This window comes from Musca vetustissima, unplaced genomic scaffold (genome assembly GCF_032173495.1).
Source record: "Musca vetustissima isolate MV318-11 ecotype Yass unplaced genomic scaffold, APGP_CSIRO_Mvet_v1 utg71614, whole genome shotgun sequence".
In the NCBI taxonomy this organism is placed as follows: domain Eukaryota; kingdom Metazoa; phylum Arthropoda; class Insecta; order Diptera; family Muscidae; genus Musca; species Musca vetustissima.
This window is the reverse complement of record NW_026885428.1, coordinates 30,001-51,523: the sequence shown is the minus strand read 5'-3', so window position 1 is coordinate 51,523 and position 21,523 is coordinate 30,001. Positions and strand designations below refer to the sequence as shown.

Sequence of the window (21,523 nt, the reverse complement as noted above, 5' to 3'; positions counted from 1 at the left end):
GGTCGCTGACTCTGACTCTCTGGTTGTGTTTAGAGTCTAAGATTGCACACATGATGCAATAATAACGGTATGTATCAAAACAAAAACATTTGTTTTTGTCTCGACCATCTGTCAAAATTTTCCATATAATATTTCACATGGTTGGCAACATTCCACATTGAATTCAAGTAGAAATTACGCACTTTGACAGTTAATCAAGTCATCAGATGCGCTAAATGGACTACCTATTTATTGTGCCATGGTTGCACAGTATGTTGTTGTATACCATGTAGGTTGTATGAAAAAAAAAGTCCCGTACATTCTGGCGTAATGACAAATGTTCGAACTTTGAGATGTTTGAATTAAATTCGTAGATACAATTTCGCAATAATTTGCCTGATGAATCACATAACCCACGGCGAAACGCGTCGCATATTGGTGGGGATGTAGCACCTCTCTGGCTTTCCTTTTCATTGCATCTTCGATCATGTAGCTTATCTCGAAAGAGAATTAAATAAAAATAATTATTTTTATACACCAAGAGTATTTTTGACAACGAGACATGAATCTTTTTTTCGCCTCTAAAGAACAGAGGGTAATATATATGGAAGGAGTCTTTATTGACGACCCGAGTGTGTCCTTATTATAAGCCTTACGGTAATATTCATAGTTGACTAGGCTCGATTTTTCCGATGATCCGAAATGGAGTAGTTATTTTGGGTATTCTTTATATTCGGCCAACATGCCATGAAGTGAAATATTTGTGAGTTAATTTAAGTAAACTCCTCCTTTGGAGTTTTAAATTCTAGTTTCATAATATATAAAAAATAGTTTATCTGGTTATGTAATTAATTTTTATGTTTTACTCTTTAATTTTAGAAATGGAAATCATTCCTGAAGGCAGACACTTCCGTTTGGTGCAAGAATCAGAGCTTCCCGAAATATTGAAGTATTTAGAACGCTTTCTGCCGGAATCACTAAAGGTAAATTGTTTTGCTTTCACTTTTTTCTTTTTTTGTTTATTTCTGATGCTATGGGTAAAGTTTTTCCAAAAGTTGGTAACTATTTTGATTTGTTGCCACGCACAGACTAGATTAATATTGCACTGTGTATAATCGTGGCTATAATACACTAATTAACATTAGGGGGCTTCACCTATTAAAAGTTGTATTAAAGTTTCAATAGTCTACTAGGACATGTAATTCTATACCAGTTTAATTTAATATATTTCCTGAATTTAAAATAAAAATGTAAAAATTTCTCACATGTTTTGCTTCTTCAATTTTTAAAACGTGAATACCCCTAATATAAACATCCATCATATACGATTATACATACACTTTATATACTTGTTGAAGTCTTCGATGGTAAATTCATTTCAACGATAAAGTGAACACACAATGTGTGCCAGAATATGATTAATTCGAATACTTTTTTTGGCTTTTGATATTTGCAGCAAAAAGAAAAACAGAAAAAAGTTCTATGATTATACTTTTATATTATTTTTGTTTTCGTATTTGACTTTGTGCGTTGATATTTGTAACAACAACAAAAATAAAATGAAGGTGGAAGAAAGTTAAGCTCGAAATAGAATTCAAATAAAATGTGGAAAAAATTAATGATGACAGAGAACAAATGGCCCCATGATATTTAGCTACATTATGCTGACAAAAATCAATATTACATGTGATGAACATTGAACTTGAGAATATAATATGATTTTTGATTGGAAAATAATTTTATAGTATTAAAGCAGGTTAGTTGGCTCAAAACTAATTTGAGGTAGAATATCAGATTTATTCAGAAGCTGATATGATGCAGATCTAAAAACAAATTAAAAGCGAGAGAATAAATTTACTCAGTTTAAACACTCCGTTATAGCACGAATGGTCCTAATGTGATCTGGTAGGCGAAGAAAAATTTAAGTTCTGGTTCTTGAATAAAAAGTCTTAATCCCATCCTCCTTGCTATCAGAGAGCTATCTGCGTAAGAACAGTTACCAAAGGGCATTTGTGCTAGTGTTCCGCCAGCTCAATCTGATATCAGATTATCACATGATGTAATTATTTCTATTTAAGGTATTTGGCCTGACCTAAAAGCGCCTGTTTAAAATCCAATTATAGTCGGTACTATATTCTTGAGTCGTATATTGTGTCCGGCATATAACTAGGCAGCATGTTCTCTGGAATTTCTGTACATTATAGAACATTTTTTATTGCGACGCGTATGAAACCGCGGGCTTACGGGTCTTAAGTTTCCTGTAAAAAATTGTTAGCTTTTCATACTGTTATATTTTTTGTCTTTCTGGTGAAAAGACATGCATATAATCTACCAGTCCAGAATTACATTAAGGCCCCTTTATAGGCGATGTTTGTCTGTTTATGATTGGAATTTCGGTTTTTGCACTTTAGAAGTATTATATCGTCGTAGATAGACTGGATGTCAAACCCAGATGTCTCTTGCCCTACTTTGTCCCCGATAGTTAACACTAGATATACGGATGTTTAGTATATATCTACTTTTGCGGAAGTGAACCAATTTGACTAATACCAGAAAATTTAAGATTTTTGTGGAGAAACCCCCTGCAGACAATAGTAATACGTAACCCGATGGAGAATCATAGGGAGAAAACAAGAGAAGAGAAACGTATATTCAGAAAAAATAGAAAGAAGAAGAAAAACGTGAGCGTGAGCAAATCGAGATGTACAGGAGTCAGAATGAAGTCCGGAAATTTTACCAACGAGTAAAACACCAAATCGAAGGCCTTGGTGCAGGCACATAGATATGAAGATTGAAACCTGGTGACAGATACAGATAGCGTATTGAGGATCTGGAAGGAGCATTTGAAAAGATTCTGGTATCAGATAGTAGCGGTGAAGAGGATACCCCATAACCAATAATAGATGACGGTATAGAGTGTATACCACCTAGCCAAGATGAAGTCAGAATAGCAATCAATCGGCTGAAAAATAATAAAGCAGCAGGTGCCGGTGGGTTACCAGCCGAACTATTCAAGACGGGTAGTCAGGTGCTGGTAAGGGGCATGCACCAGCTGAGTGGTATGCCCAATGATTGGAACCTCAGCATCCTGTGTCCCGTGCACAAAAAAGGAGACAGGACGATATGTGCCAACTATAGAGGAATAAGGTTCCTTCCCATCGCATATAAAGTGCTATCCAGGGTGCTGTGTGAACGACTGAAGCCAATGGACCATACCAATGCGGCTTTAGACCTGCAAATCCACCATTGACCAGATTTTCACTCTGCGCAAGATCCTGGAAAAGACCCATGATTCAGCGACTATAAAGCCGCATTCGATAGCCCTATCCGTTCAGAGTTATTTAAAGCCATGTTTGCGTTCGACATTCATGCAAAAATATTACGGCTATGCAAGGTAACTTTGAGTGGCACAAGGTCAGCGGTTAAAGTCGGAAAGCACTTCTCGGAGCCCTTTAATACCGAACAAGGATTCAGACAAGGTATCATCCTGCTGGAAATGGCCATACGAGGTGCAAATGTGAACAGTACACCAAAAAGCTTATGTTACTCGCCTACTCCGACGACATAGACGTAATGGGTCGAACATGGCGAGTGGTAACAGCCACCTTTGAACGAATTGAGAAGAAGTCTGCCAAAGTGGGATTCGTAGAAAAATGGCGAGAAGACCAAGCTGATGGTATCAACGCTCAAGACGTGTAGTAGACTTGGATCAACTGTGGAACTTGAAAACTACAGCTTCGATGTAGTGAACGATTTTATATACCTCGGTACCAGGGATGGTCCGTGTGACGAATTTTTAGGTTTTCGACTGTCAAAAAGGTGTAAACGTCAAAAACTTGTATAAAATGTAATAAATGTAGTAAAGGTCATTTATTTCAATATTATCAGCATATAAAGGTATTTTCAAGAATATATATTATTTTTACATATAACTGACTATTCGTTGGTAGAACTGATAAAAATTTCTAAATTTCTTTGAGAAGAAATTTTTCAATTTTTTTTTATGGATTTGAGTAAAGCATGCGTAATTTTCAAATTGATTAATGGAAATAGCTATTTTGTCAAAAACCTAATGGATTTGGCTAGGTTTCCGACGTTTCTGACGTATGTATTATACGTCGGAAATGTATGTCATTTACGTCACTGTTTCTGACAGGCCATCTCTGCTCGGTACCGCCATAAAGAAAACTAATAACATGAGCTTTGAAATCCGGATGAGAATAGTGTCGACCAACAGATGGTACTACAGTCTGAGTAAGCAAGGCCAGACCAAACTCGACGCTGATATTATCCGTGCTGTTATATGGATCTGAAGCATGGGTACTTGCGGAAGGTGAATATCATCGTCGAACGAACCATGAGGAAGGCCACGAATCCGATGTAAAGATCAAGTACAAGACAACATCTCGGAACATTGTCTTTCAAATTGGATTAAATGCGCACAAGACCGACGCGCTTGGAAATCTTTTTTAAGCTCAGCTTATGGAACAATCGTTCTGTCACAAGCCAGTTAAGTAAGTACTCTTAGGGCTGAAAAAGGCATGTAAAGGCCTTTGGAGATTGTTGGTTCGAAAGGAGTTGCCTATTTAACCCAAACTTTGGATATCGTCATATTTTATTCAACCCTAAATCAATTTCGAAGTTCGAGAATATCACCCAGTCCTTCTAATACTTCCTATACAAATCGTCAAATTTATGATGAATATAAATGTATAATATCCTGGGACAGGAAAATTCGTTGCATGATTTTTAAAATTAATTTTATTTTTAAAATTAATTTTAAAAGTTTTAAATATATAGTTATCAAATTTGAAATGAATCAAATTCAGTCTGAAAATCCAGTTTTAATTTAGTTTTTACTCGATCAAGCACCATTCTCAAAAAAAACACGTTTCACACTTTACGAAAATTAGCGTTAAATCATTACCACCACCATCGCTGTCACAACTACCGTTTATTATGACAGATGGGCCTCTCTCTCTAATTCAGGTTTAACATTATCATGTTTATAAAACGACAAACAGACAACCAGTCATAACGTGGCGTTATTAAATTTTCATTACGTCTATTTGGTCATTGTTTTGTGGATTATGATTCGTGAAAAATGTCCTTCAAACAAAACGATTTTTGAACTTGTACGAGAGTGTGAATGAGTGAGCGAGTGTGTGTGTCAGAGTATTCCCCTTGACAAAATGAAAATGTCGCAGGTCAATTTGTTGCATTGTAAGTGGCATGTTTAACATGACATCGAACAAAATTGGCATACATACCAGAAAGTGAAAGTTGCCAACAATCCATTGCGGACAAGTCATACTGATTATTAGGCATTGGAGTCGTGACCCATGCGTTATCAACAAATTAAAAAGATCGAGTATATTTTGAAGAATATTTGTTTACCGTTCTTCCTATGAGAGGGATATTAAATTAATGTAAAAAAATGTCTGGTTTAATTATTTTATAATTTTATTCATGTTAGGGCGAATATCATTGTATGATTTTATTTAGTTTTTCTATTTCGAATAGAGTTATCGTTTTTGGTTTGTTTCGTTTCGTTTTCCCATTGGACCCACTTTTGTGTTGTCATGTGTAGTGTTTTAGAATTCAATTCCCCCGAACCTAATTCCCCTATTTTAATTAACTACGCCTCTGCCGCCGTGATTGCTGTTTAATTTCACGACTAACACAAGTGTCCAAGAAAAAAAGGAAAAAATAAACGCTGACAACAATCTGCACATTTTAATTATTCCGTTATTTTTTCTATTTTTTTGGGTGAGGTATATTTTTATTATTAATTGCTCAAACGTGACAATAACACGTTTCAGACAACTATTTACCAATGAGATTGAACGGAAAGGACAAGTGGTTATGCGCCGCATCACATCACAGCATTGCCACATGTCCACGCCATAGAAATCGTTCGATGTTCAACAATTAAGGACTGTTTCGAACGCCGAGAAAATACATTATTTGGCATACTAATAATATAGTTTCCCTTAGCAACAAGAATTATAAAAAATATGAAATGCATTTTATGTGCAAAAAATTGGAGGTCAGTAGTAATCGAATAATAAATTGTTCTTAGAGTATAAGAAACCGGAAGCCCCGATAGAGCATTTGGGCCAATTTGGGAACCAATTTTTCTTCATCTATGCTGAGCTATAAGCGTAGATATAGAAAAATTAGTTCTTCCGTGGACTATGTATCATTTCTATTTTTCAGAAAAAAAACAATCCTCTTAAAAACGCCCTTTATATTTTTTGACGCCATAGATATCTGTGGCATATTAATTTCCCATACAGTCCTTACTGTCAACTATGTGTACTACTACTAACCACGTATATTATACAAACTTGTACTTGAATTGAATCAGGAAATATTAACACAACACCAATATATTTCATTTTATGAATATACACTACACATAAGGCATTGTATTTCTATAGAACGATATATTAGGGGGGTTATAACAAATTTGTTTCAATTCGAAAAGTCAACGAAACTAAAAATTGTAAATGAACTTCAAATTGTTCAGAATTTTCCTTTTTATGAAAAAACATGTATGGATGGACATGTATTTGGTTAGACGGCTCCAAATATCAATCCTTGTTTATTAATTATATTTGTATACCCTACACAATTATGTTGGTCATATCCCGACTAGCTGAGTCGATCTATACATTTGTGTCCGTTCGGCCATGTTTACAAATTATAATGGACAGACGCACCCATTATAATTTGTAAACACGATACTGGCCACAGGAAGGGAATCTGACCTAAGAATAAACATGACTGATTTTATGAAGATCGGTCAATACCTAGACTTTTGTGTGAAAAATTACAAAATTTGTATTCTGTGGTGTATATATTTAATCCTGAATGACATATACCCCAGAATTCGATAATATATAAATTAATACCAATTATATATTTGTATGTACTCGGATGTGGGAGTTATACATAAATATTTAAATGTGCCTATGTGTTATAGTGTTGTTTAGTCGTCTCGTTGATTGCTTTGAAATATTAAATGAAGTTCCGGTTATGGTCAAGGACGAAGCCTATAATTTTCGGAGATTTTCAAATTATATTTAGGGGGTGTAACGAACCGAAACTTTATTTTTGTCAGATTTTCTAGTAGCTCTTTAGGCCATTATTATATGCAGGACATCACATATTTTCCAAGGTGAAGGGGATCCAAATACTTAGGATGACTTTTTAAATGATAATCGGTCAATATTCCGAGAGTCAGATCAACCAAAACCTAAAGTGACTAAATTTTTATTTTATGGCGTAAATATTCACCTCGGTAATATCGGGTGCATATATCGCGAAATATTGCCCAGGCTCAGAATATAAAACCGTAGAAAGTTAGATTTTCGTGGTAGTGGTGTAGGGTATCATGTGGTAGGCCACCTTCGACTATACAGCTCCCCTACTGGTTTGAACATATACTGGTCTATTTCATTTAGTCAGCTGTCAAACGTTAGATGTTAATAACAGTAGATTTAAATAAATATCATCCCTGAAATTGATCGTGTACCTCAGGAACCCAGAAGGACAAATTCGCTTTTGAGTCCGTATTTTCTTCAACTTAAATTACCACAAATATTCTACTAAAATGTCGTTCATTACATTTTAGATAGTGTTCTCAAAGATATGAAATCGATATTCGTATCTTTTCCTTGTTCCTTTACACTTCTGCCTAATCCTTGGTCAGAAGAACTGATATCTGCGAAACACAAATTAATTCCGTATAAGTAATGGGTTAGTTAAGCTTAAAGACGAAAGTAGTGAATGGCATCCATAAGACCATTGTGCCGCAATAAATTAGATATTGGCTCTATAAAATTGATGTTCCATTTAAGACAAGTACAATGTAGCCTGATTAATATACTGAACTTGTTTTAAGGGGACACCCCCTGATTTAATTCCAATCTACTCTAATTCTAGAATGCCCCTAAAAATTTCCAAATCTCAAGACCTCTTGATGATATAGCCGATTTATAGTGTCAGCATCAAGTGACGGCAAGAGTGATTCTCAAACTTAAAATTTCGGATTCCGATGGTCCAGTGAGGAGTTATCATGCCCGCCATCAAAAAATAAGGACTTTTCTTTGATCACAAAAACAACAACAACAAAATTTTTGTAAATTATTTTTCTTCCTTTTTATATTTTTAAATATATATGTGCAAAGTTAGAAACCCTAACAAGCATTGGTATTCATTTACCAGCCCATTTAAAATCTTAAAAATTAAAAATCGAGCCAGGGGGGGGGTTCCCTTAAATGAAATATTGAAGTTTGTTCATAAGAAATACACGTTACAGGAGGTGAATTATGGATCTATTCAGTATCGACCAAAACCTAATTATTTATATTTTTATTTATATTTCTATTATTTAAAAATACAAACATAAACAATTCAGAATTAAAAGCAAGATTTTTAAAATGCAATTTAAAGTACAGAAAAAACTAATAAAATCAATATTTCGTTTCATATCCTTTATTCTGGAGGGCACTTGCATACCCTCAGGGATATAGAACAAACAAATATTAATTATTTCAGGCGATATTGCTTCTCAGGCTATCAACCGGTTTCAAATAAATTTTTTGGGTTCACAATTTTCTCACTAACGACTTAAAAGTTTTCTGAATTTTAAATGAATTCAGATTTTTTTTATTATTTTCATATCATAAAGTAATCTTACACTTACACCAGGTTTTTTTCAATCTTCGAAAATCTTCTGAAACGCTCTTTTTGGTATAGACAACAGCTTCTATTTTCATAGTAGAATGATTTTCTTGGCGTGGTTTTTCGGTCATCTTTTCGTCCTTATTTAAGCCAGTTATACCACAAAACGTCATTTCAAATATCCCTGTGCATTTAATTTCCTTTTTATTTATTTTCGAGTAGTTAAAAAATTTTTGAAATATAAATTTATAGCTTTAGCACACATTTTCCCAAAGAAACATTTCTTTGTTTTCTAAACTGAAAATTATTTTTTTTATCGTACCACCTTAATGTACATACCAATATTATTCATTGATTTACCTGCTGTATCACATCTGTCAAAAACATACGATTGGTGTTATTGTTGAACAAATATTTGCAATGGCTTGCCTAGGGGAGCGAACAAGGGCGGTCATAAATCGTATAAGAATAATAAAACATATGGGTGTTCAATATAAACCAAAAAACAAGAACAACAACGACAACAAAACGAAATAATAATTATTAACAGATGATGTTGACATTCTTCATTTTTATTAAAAGGGCTAAAAATGTAATGAAAACGACGACGATGATGGCGATGTTGATGAGTTTGAGTTCGAAACCACCTATCAATTGACATAAATGCAATTGTGGTTGTGACTGTTTGTGCAGTTTAATTAGTGTAGGAGTGTGCAGACACACTTACATACTATTACAAACGTAATAGACTGAGTACTATTCTGTTTGTAATGGCATAAGAATTTATTGACCACATATGTCAAAAAAATGTAAATCAAATAAGGTACTACACCAAATTATTACTTGGTGGCGTATAAGTTATAAAAAGGTTTTTGTGCGTAAATTATACGTCCCCAGGTACAAATCGTCATTAATTGATTCTAAAATTTTTTAATATGTTGAAAGTAGACTCACAACAAAAAAAATAATTATAAGGATGAAGGAATTTTTGAAAATACACAACTTTAAGGTAAAATCATTATGATTTTTGAGAAATATTTTAGGAGCCTTCACCATTCTTGGTTTTAAATTTCAAAGCACAATAACCCCCATACATTATACTGCCGTACTGCTAATCCCAATGAACCACTATGTAGTGGAGACAGAGGCAGCTTCGGCACTTTTTGTTTAGAGCTGTAGATCTCTGTACTTATTGAACAGATATACAACATCTATGGCTGCTTATTGTCCTCTGATACATAATTATAAAAACTAGTACCAAAAACATAAATTAATATTGGTTAAATTTTTTTACAGTTTTGTCAAAAATTCAAATTCGCCGAAGGTGACCCTACCCGGGTTAGTTTTGGCATTTTAATGGGGCACATTCGACACCGATAGGCATAGCCTGGTAATTATCATTGAAAAAGTTAATAGTAGGTTGTACTTTCCATTATAAGGGTGGTTTGAATTTTTGCAACCATATGGCAACACCTCGAAATGATCGGAATAATATTCTATGTCGGTTTAGCTATGCTCATCTCTCCGTCTGTTGAAGTCACGATAGAGCTCACAATATTTAAGACAGGGCTTTATTATTTTTTATATTTTTTTCCTAGAATATTTGGCATTGAATGTGGGATATAGCGGGCCTCCTTTTGATATACCTACATATATTTTCGGTATTTTGGGCAAATTTTTCAACCGAAGTGATAATTTTCTTCCCAAACACTTTGGACATGTTTATATCCTCCGCCTTATGGCTAATGAGGGTACGACCAAAATGTGCCTCACCGATATATTGGTTTTAGACCCTATGTTTCTTTAGACCAAATCCGTTTCAATCTGGTGTCGATTTACAAATGTTCATCGTCCGTCCGTCTGTCTGACCGGCTGGTGCGCACGATAACTCTCATCCTTCCAAACATAGTTCAAATTCGCTCCACTCCACTCAGTGACTTGACTTGAACCTTTATATAGAGTATATTCATGGTTCTATATTAGGTAAAACTGTGTTCTATATTATTTTATGCCGAGGCTTTTATCACCCTCCAAGAACCCAAAATGACACATTATAGGCCCTTTGGTTAGGAAATGCGACTAATATACCGTCAACTGTTCGGTACGGCATTATGTGGGTATAGTAATAATATATGTGCGAAAATTAAAAGCTCTAGCATAAATATTGAGATCTTTATCGTGTTTGATCATATAGTCTGTCGTACGTACACGCAGACAGACGTACATGAGTAAATCGACAGTTTCAACCAAATCTCCAATCGCTCTATTTAAGGTATATCTATTTATGAAATTGTTAAATATTTATTTATGCACAAGAATAAGGTACCCGAAAATGTGGACAATCTTTGGACTTGGTATAGATTTCATTTTCCAACTTATTTAACAGTTTCCAAAACTTATACGAAGTGTAAAGATTGGATTTAATATTACTTGGTCTTCAAAATGTTGACCGATTTGTAGGAGAGCTACCAAAAAGCTCTAGCATAAATATTGAGATCTTTATCGTGTTTGATCATATAGTCTGTCGTACGTACACGCAGACAGACGTACATGAGTAAATCGACAGTTTCAACCAAATCTCCAATCGCTCTATTTGAGGTATATCTATTTATGAAATTGTTAAATACATATTTATGCATAAGAATAAGGTACCCGAAAATGTGGACAATCTTTGGACTTGATATAGATTTCATTTTCCAAATTATTTAACAGTTTTACAAAAATTATACGAAATGTAATGTTTGGATTTAATATTACTTGGTCTTCAAAATGTTGACCATTCTGTAGGAGAGCTACCAAAGACTGTTTATCCAAAGTACACAAACACTTACTCCATCTATGTTTGGAAGGTATTTTGGAACATTTTTCATTCTGTCCGAATCGAGTTTGGTCCAAAAAGGCTCAAACAAATATTTCTATGAGAAATATATTTATAGTATCAAATTGTATGTGTTCGTACCCTCATTAACCTTGATATAACAATACATACTAATAAATAATGTAAAATATATGATCTATTTACACAACACAACAATTGTTGCAAAAGTCAAATGCAGTTGAAGGCTTAATTATAAATTCAATTACAATTTGATTTTTTTCTTTTTCTTAAATTCATTGCCGTCCAAATGTTTATACGCTTCAACAAATAACTGATATTTAAATATCCACGTCTTCGTCTTGGTCGTATGTAAATAAATGCAGTTAAGTTTATGCAAATGAAAGAGAAATTAGAAAATGTATGCAAATACTATTTTATATAAATAATTCCGCTTAGTCATTCATGGCACAAGCAACACATATCGTCGCCGATTACCCCCGCGACCGCACACATTCCGTGGCATACCTTGTCACATTGCCAACGCTATGGAAATGGCCAAAGCCCAAAAGCAACAATCGACTCTTCTTGTGCAATGGTGTGCCGTGTGCCTTTTTTATCCTTTAAACCTCTATTGATTTCTTTGTGGATTACGAAATGGTTCCGGCATTTCAAAATTGACACAAACAAAAGTGGCTCAGACACACACACACATGCTATGCACAACTCACAAGTCCATGTGATTGATTTATGTTTGTGTGGGATAAATGGATACATACACATACACTCATTCATATATTCCGGGGAGTATCAGCAAACACGTTGAGTTGTTACTGTTACTTTTCAAAAAAAAATTTCCTATTTGAAAAGTTTGTATGAAAAAAATTACATTTATTCCATTTTTGAATTATTAGATGGAAGGACTTCTTGACGCTGAAAATCTGTTGATTCTCGGAATTAAGGCATATATGATATTTTTATTTCAGGATCATTGTTACCACAGAGAGTAACTATCACAATAGATTAACAGAATGGATTATCAATATTTCTGGTTTATTGAAAGTTCATCGTCATCGTCGTTGGTCTACAACACACTGCGGTACTGGTTATTACGAACGAATACAATGTACAACAGGATATAGAGGTGTGGAAAATAACCAAAAATCACGTTATGACTTGAATGTTTTTAATGCTGGTGACTCTAATGTGCATGAAGAAGAATTCTACATATATTTATTTGCGGCTATTGTATCTTATTTTTGAGATCATTCAAATCGAATGTGGAATATTTCTGTAAGCTATCTGCAGGCCTTTTCTAGAAACGTAATTTAAATACCATAAGACGGAATTTTTTACTTCGAAAACTCTATAAAAATGTCACTCATAGAAATCCATATTCGCACGTTTTAATCTTCTTTGATTTAAACCCGATCTTTACTCAGAAAATACGGTTTTTTATCGGTTCTTGGGAAATGATACTATCCTCGAACTAACCAAACTAAGGGGTGTGAATGAAAAAGTCTGGAAGTCCAAAGTATAAGAAGTCCAATATTGTTGCTTTTAGAATTGGGTAGTTCTGTAACGAACTGGTTCATTGGAACTATAACGATATAGGAACGATATGATCTAGATCCAGTTCTTTAGTTCCTGAGCTCTTGATGCTTTTCTTCCAGCTCTCTTTCCTTTCTAGATCGCACAACAGGTCTTTCACTGACTTAAGGGGACCCCCCCCATTCTCGGGTCAAATTTGTTTGAAATAATTCGAAACTACACTAATTCAAGAATGTCCCTACAAAATTTCAAGTGAAAATCTCAAGAACTCTTGAAGATATAGCCGATTTATTGTGTCAGCATTAAGTGACGGCTAAAGGGCTTCTCAAACTTTAAACGCGTTTTTCTCTTTTGTGAATGGCGGACACGATAACTCAAAAAGTAATAACCCAATCGATTCCAAATTTTTACACGTTTCTCTGTGAGAGTATAGCTATCGTATGAACTAGGTTAAAGCCAATCGGTGAAGATCTTCCTTATTTTTTTAACTTGGTTTCTTTTCAACCTAATATAGGAGACCATCTAAGTTATTTTGGCAACATTGGTACGAAGAAAAGTTAATCTTGGACTCGGGAAGGTAGATCGATAAAACCCTTGTGACATTCAACGACGTAACAGTGAAATATCCCCTGAAATGCCTGTGTTATTCCAAACGACCTCGTAGAGCAAGAAGATGAGTCTGTGAGAACCCTCCCGGCATTGGATATATCACACCGCACGTAATGGCTCGAGTAACGTTTACGTAACTGGATTAAACTGAGCATTCGAAGCCAATACCCAAAATTTCTTTAGCCATCTCCACCGAAATATTCGTCGGAGATCCCATAAAGCAGCTCAGGCAGAAAGCCGTGATGGTTTGTCTGATGCTTTCATAATTTCAAATTTCCTACCGGAATAAAATTCCATGTCTATTTAGCCATGTTCATCTCTATCACGAAACGTATATCCCTTAGGTGGATGGTATAGCAAATTGCATATATAAGACCATGCTCGGTATAGGTACAACGATATCGTTCCATTTTCTAAATTTTAAAGGTTTTAACAGCATTTTGCCACCAAAATTTCTATAATTTCCGGGTTCCTTGTGGTTGAAGAGTATCTTCACAGAAAAATTTCGACATCGGACAATTGCCAATAAAAGGTACCCCTTTCGTAATCTTTTTCAGATCTTTTTCCCTCGAAATTTATTTATTTATTTTTTTACATATTTGGCATAATTATATATCTTTTAGGAATTAATTCGGACGAATCCGACAGTTCTACATAATAAGGAATGTAGGGGAGACTGGGGCACCTTCGGCAATCGCGTTTTCGATATAAAGCTCTCACCGTACATCACTAGTTTCGATACATAGGTATCGAATATCGAAATAAATAACTGTCACAAAGTTTGAAATTTCTAGCTAATAGATTTTTAAATGCACGATTTTTTGTAAGCATTTTGTGTAAAAAACTTTTCAAATTTTAAGACAATATTATTAACAAGTGGTTAATTACGATGTGTATTATTATAGAAATATTTAAATACATGAAAAAAACTATAAAAAGTACATTCGGGGTATATTCGGCATTTTAAAGTGGGGCACATTCGGCCATATACAGATAGTGCAATATTAATTCCTTAAAATGTTTTTGAGTTTGTCTTTAAAAATAATCCTTTAATATGGTTCGAAATTACATATATAAGACTAAACGTGCTTATATTGACGAAAATGCGATAGAAAAAAAACCAATTTCTGATGGTGTGTGCGATCTTGAGATTTCAACGTCCGCCGTTAGAAAATATAGCCCTAAAATTCAAACATTGTGTCGCGTATTAAAACCAAATAGAGCCTTTAGAGGATCTGAATTTCAACCAGACAGATAGCGATGATAATTACCGGGTTATGACTATGGTGCCGAATGTGTCCCATTAAAAATGCAGAAGCTACCCCGGGTTGGGGTACATTCGGCAAATTTGACTTTTTTTTTAAAAACTGTAAAAATTTTAAACTAATACTAATTTTTTATATCTTTTTGGTACTAGTTTTTATAATTAAGTGTCAGAGGACAGTAACCATAAAGTTTTTATATATGTTGAATAAGTACCTGTCTCCCCTACACTGAATTGAAATACATGCATATAGGGTTTTAGTGAAAAAAACGGGTAAAGTTGAGAATTGACCATTTAAATGTTAAAAATTCGGTTTCTTGTATTTCATGAACCCACTCCAAATTTTATTAGCTACATTTTTCTAGAATATTGTGAGGATGAAACATAATATTATCTAAAAAAGAAATATTACCTAAAAAACGACCACTCCCATATTTTTGCTTCTAATATATAGTGTGATTAGAAAAACAGACAAATATTAAGCTACCATAACTATTATCCGATCATCATCGTTGTACTTTATTTTAAACTTGCAACATTTCTTTGCATGGTCCATTTTACCAGTTAAATATTGACCTATCATCAACAAAACATACATAACTATTCCTGGGACCTTCCCCATGATGAAATTCGTGACCTTCCCCATGATGAAATTCGTGGGTACATAACTGTGATCTCCACTCGTTTAAAAATTATAATGGACAGACGGACACATGTCTGGATGCGATTCTGCTAGCAAAGATATAATAAAATGTGAGTCAAGAACCAATATTTCTTGGCTTTACAATCTTTTCGGGCCACATAAAATTAAAATACCTTTACAACATAGTTATGTAGGCGATAAAAATGCTACTACGACAATAGATGTTCGAATTATTGAAATCAATATAAATTTTGTAAAAGATTCTAAATTGCAAAATGTCCTATTCTATAAAATATTTGAATTCATTGAAGATTTATTTATTTCGCGTTTAGTATCTCAGCAAATATAAACACGCTCTTCGTTATTACCATACATAAATAAACATTTAAACTGAAATCCCTAAAATCTATAACAAGCCATAGCTATGGCTTCCTATGCATAGGAACGAACATCCGTTCCTATTTAACGAAGAGTTTGTTGTTGCCCTTTTGACGATGTTTTTTTTCATAAGGAAAACATTTGAAAGATTTATTTGGATTGGGCGCTTGAAAGGTGTGTTTTCATATGAGAAATTGCATAGATTTGTTTGAGGCCACAAGCAGAGGCATTCACGCACACATACACACAAATGATAGAGAATAGCACCAACAAAACGTAAATAGTCAAACATAGCAATTTGATGGTGCATTGGATGTGAGTTCCCTCGCTCCCTTGGGTGTTGTGGATTCCTAAAGTGAAAAACAATCATTACCGAAGTAGGAGACAACCAAAATGCTAACCAAGAATTGAAGAAAAAACAAATCCTCTATATACCTGTAATTACGATTCAAAAATGATTGTTTTCAAGTACCATGTTGGTTTTTTTTGGTAACGACAAGGTCGAATGTTTTTGATTCCTTTTTTCTTTACTTCGAAACAAGATATGTGTACATGTGTGTTTTGTCCTAACATGTTCGTGAAGTAGTCCTTTTAGCATACATTATGCGTCATTTTTTTTGTACGTGCAGATGACATATAGTACACAGCTATAGCTATATGTTATAAGGCTTCTTAGGAAAATGTATTGCAAATTGGTAGTGAATGTCAAATTCTGTTGTTACTGCAGTAATGGCCGTTGTTATTGTTGTTGTGTGTGTGTTTTTCTTCTATTTCATGGACACAATAAAGTTTTGAACAAAGCCATTATTTGTGTTTTTTTTAAAGGTCTTCTTTTTCGAACAATTCGTATACATACATTATAGACAAATTCATTTAATGTTAGATTTCCTTGAACTTTGTTATATAATAAATTTTATTTGTTTGATATTGTCTGAAGTAGTGGTTATTTGCTTTCTTGCCATAATGGCGCTGAAGGGCAGGTATGTAGTTATTGAAAGTAATTGGAACTTGACAAAAAAGCAGTGGAGTTGGATATTCTTAATAAGAAGGTAACAAATACAAAAGCTAGATGTTTGAAATGCAGAAAATTACTGAATGGCTTACGATAGCTTTGTCTACTACTGATTAAGAAACCATCGTAAAAGTTTTGGGAGACGATAGTCTTTGAACTGAACTTCGTCTTATGTTTGTTGTATTGAGTAACATCATGAAACGATCCCTGAAATCACAATTCGCCTTGTCCATATAGCGGTAATTTTTGTTTTGAAATGGGGGGTTCGATTTTTGGTTTCGGGATTGTCGTAGTACTACTTTTTACTACGACAACAAACGTTCTTTATTATATCGAAAAAATGTTAAAATCTAGTGGAAAATCTAATTCAATATTGATAAATTAAAGATTCTAGTAGATTCTGGAACAGAGCATAATTAAATGTATAGGGAATTTTTTGGGGATTATAAATTATGTATGGGGATTTTTGGGGATAACATATCTTCATTTGGGGATTTAATTTAGAAAAAAACTGGCAACGCTGCATTCACCAAACGAATGTTCGCACGCACATAACAAACGAGTGAGAGTACACAACAACGATCGTTCTTTTCGTCTGGTGGTTGAAATTCTTTCTGACATTCGCTCACGAATAACAACAAACATTCACGAATGCTCGCGAATTCTTGCGAATGCTCAATACAACAACGATAATAACAACAAACGTTTGTCAACTCAATAGTTGTTGGGCATGTGTGTTGTTATTCCACACGTGCTCAACACTTTATGCTACACACACATTCATTCGCTGTGCGTGTTACTTTTTTTATGATATTTTTGTTTGTTGTTGTTTTTATCAGCGCTCGATAGCATTCGCGAAAATTTGTTTTTTGAGTTTTTCAAATGAATGTTCTTCAGCAAACAATGCTCGTTCGTGAATTTTTCGTACAATGCGAACATTCGCGAGAGATGACCAATGCTTGTTCATTCATTGTAACTTTATCATTCGCGATAAGTTGAAAACATTCGAATTATCGCCGTGAGAAAAATAGTAGTTTAATCATTCTCCGAATCCTGGTCCAGAACTTTATTTTTCCCTCAACCGAACACAATTATGATTTGAAATATTACACTAGAAAGAGGATTAGGACATACCTGTTTATAAACAGTTCACAAAATGTTTAGCAGTTGAAATGGATGAAAACCATGAATATAAAACAAGTTACGATTCACATTGGAATAATAGGAAACGTGATAGCAAATATACTCACCAGAAATGCAACCGACCACCTATAATAGATGTAAATAACGCCTTTTAATGCAACGCGTGCAAAACTGAGGTCATGGGTAACGGAAACCCACAAAACTCTTTGGAATAGCGTGGGGACTGAGAAAACACAAAAATTTTATGGATAGACCCAAATGAGGATATGATAAAACAAATCTTAAAGCTAAACAAAACGGAAATCAGTAGACTGACCGGTATTCTCACAGATGATTGAATGCGAGGGAAGCAACTGGTGTAGAGCGTGTGGATAAGAGAAATTACACCTTTCGTGAAATAACCAATAAAAAACTGAAGGATTTCACAAAAAAAACAGAATTCCTAGAAGTTTAGGACAATCAAATCCAAAGATGACTTCTAAATTTATTCCTTCTCTAATATTCTAATTTGTACATGTGGTAGTGTAAAACACAAAACAAAACAACAGGTGGTGTGCATTCCAAAGTTCTTAAATCGATCGGGGCCCTGATATGTAGATTATTTTATTGCATTATGTGGTAGTAGGTTGTTCATGCTCTGAAAAAAACAATGTTTCAAGTTACAGACACTCAGGTTGAAAAACTGAAGAAGGAACTTCAACATACCGGATATTATAGAGGGCATTTGTTTGAGAGCTTTTTAAGAGTTTGGTAGGGAGATTTTCTACTCATTGAGAATTTAAAATACAAAATTACAGCCTATTTAATTTAATTTTTATAATATTATAGCTTCATTTAGATCTTGTAGATCGTTCATACCCTGACTTCCTGTAAGAGATATCCGGTATGGCTTCAGTTGGATATTAATCCTACAATATGTTGCGTACATTCTGTGTGTATATCGAATGGGATATATTGGTCTACGTTTTGATATGTGGGCATTGCGCCCACACAATGGTCCGCCACATTAATGATATTTTTTGATAGTCCTTGCCACATTCAATTTTTACACCCTTTACTATATTGTGAGGGTATTATATGTTTGTGTAGCTGTAACGCCGCAAAATATTGGTCATATCTCGACTCGCTGAGTCGACTTCGATAGATGGCCGCTGAAAATCCTGATTTTTTGTTAAATTTATTCATAGGATTAGAATTCTATTCTTTAACATTTCCAGCAAAGTTTTACAATTTCTTTCTCTTTTTCTTTTTTCTCTTTTTCAGTTTCATCAAACAATACGAACGTACCTGAATGATCGTGTTTGGGATTTTAAATTTTATGTATCGAAAGATTGGCCAGAGAAACCCATTATCTTACATTTTCCAGGATGCACGCTAACGGTAATATATTCGCATTTCATACCATCCCTTTTTCCAATTTAACATTTTGCCGCATTTTTCTGTTCCTCCCACACACAGCCCGAAAACAATATTTATCGCAGCTTTGGCATATTCTGCCCCTCAGAACAGATCGAACATGTCGATCTAATGGAAACCGAAGACATTCTAATCGATTGGTCACTACCACTGTACCTGAATTTTACGCACATTGCTATTATGAATCGCCTGGATGATTTCTATAAGAAAAAGGGAATCATGGAGCGGCTGGAAGGTGACATTTATGTGTGCAATAAACTCAATACGGACTTGCAATTGGAAGAGCTGCCCGACGATGCTGAAATGCGTCCACTGAAAGTGGAGGATGTCGAGCACATACACGATCTCTATCCGGCCAATGAAATTGAATGTGTCGATGTTTTTAATATTTTGGTACGAGTACTGCCCGGTTTGGGTGTCTTTCGTAAGGATACGAATGAATTGGCCGCATGGATGGTACATTCATATTATGGTGCTATGTTTTCCATGCAAACACGTCCAAACTATAGAAGATTGGGGTAAGTTGTGAAGAAAAAACTGAAGACCCTATACCAATATTAGGAACCAAAGAAGATGGTCAATGGATTACAAGAAGTGGATTAAAAAAGAGATTTAAAAATATTTCAAAACATAATTGATAATTGAGATAAAAGCAAATGTTTTCCAAAAAAAAAATCCTTTGTAACGAAAAAGTTTTTAACTAAGTGTCGTGTAAACGGCGATATCAAAAAGTACAAAAAAATATCCTGCCTTTTATTTGATATCACTTATCCCAACCAATTTTGTTGGTCCCTTGACCATCGTTATAAACGTAGCATACTTTTAGGCTGACGATTTTTCTAAAAATTTAAATTTTTCTTTAGTATTTAGTTTTCATTTATTTTATCATAGAACCTGTTTTAAATATTTTACTTGTTTTCCACCCTTACAGTTATGGCATTCGTTTGGCTACAGCTTTAACCAAAAAAGTTATTGAACGAGGCTATAAACCATTCGTTGTGATACGTCCACAAAACGATGCTTCTCGTAATCTGTATACTAAGTTAGGTTTTGAAAAAGTTTATGAAACGTGCCGAGTCAAAATGACACCGAATCCTATACATACAAACGGTGGTCCTGAGCCCTCGGCTCCCGAACTAGAAGCCGAGTCGGAGAATAAACCAATAGATGAAGGCATTGAAGATATGCTGGCTGAAAAGTGTGATATTAAAGCTGCTGATGAAGCTTCGGGCGATGATAAAAAGCCTACAGCAGCCGATGAGGGTATCGGTGAAGATAAGTAAATCTATAGTTAGGTATTATATAACAAAAGAAACAAAATGCAAAACAAACAAAAAAATCACCAAAACACACACACTGACAAACACATAGGCCAGTTACACGCTACAAACACACACAAATAACAACAATTTTTTGAATACTTTAACTAAAAGAAAAAAACAAACAAACACACATATACACTCACACACAAACAGGAAGTAATTTTTAAAATAAGGCCGTACATTTCTAATGCAGAAATATACCGGGAAAATAAGCATGTAGTGATGAATAGAAAAACCAAAACAAAAAACAGAAATAAATTATTATTATGATATAATTATATATATGAAATGAAAAGAAATGATGAAAACAGAGGCAACAGGAAAACTATATACAAAAATTAAAAAAAAAAATAATAATAAGAAAACAACAAAAATAATAATAAAATGCAAAAAATGCTCTATTAAGTTTATTATTAAAAAAATGAAGTATTTAACAAACAAATCTTTCCCCCTATATACAAAACAACAAAAAAAAAAGAAGAAGAAAAAAATCAGAAAACATGCATAAAACAAAACAAAACAAAAAAAAAAAAACTTTATTATTAATTACAAAATAATATTGAAATTAAGTAAAAAAAGAAAATGAAGAAAAAAACGAAACCACTTACACCCTCAAATTATCTCCCACAAATTTAAAGCGAAGTAAAAACCAAGAAACTAAAACTTAACGAGGAAACCTCAACAATATATCTTTTATGAA

General features: G+C 34.0%; 1 protein-coding gene across 1 annotated transcript; it reads left to right on the top strand.

Annotated features, from left to right (window-relative positions):
* The first annotated feature begins 857 nt into the window (after positions 1-857).
* LOC133332705 (uncharacterized) lies at positions 858-20,806 on the top strand. The gene is made up of 4 exons (XM_061541083.1): positions 858-962; positions 19,349-19,465; positions 19,544-20,019; positions 20,433-20,806. The coding sequence occupies exons 1-4, from the start codon at positions 861-863 to the stop codon at positions 20,782-20,784; spliced, it is 1,047 nt and encodes a 348-aa protein (XP_061397067.1). The 5' UTR covers positions 858-860; the 3' UTR covers positions 20,785-20,806.
* Positions 20,807-21,523: the final 717 nt, after the last annotated feature.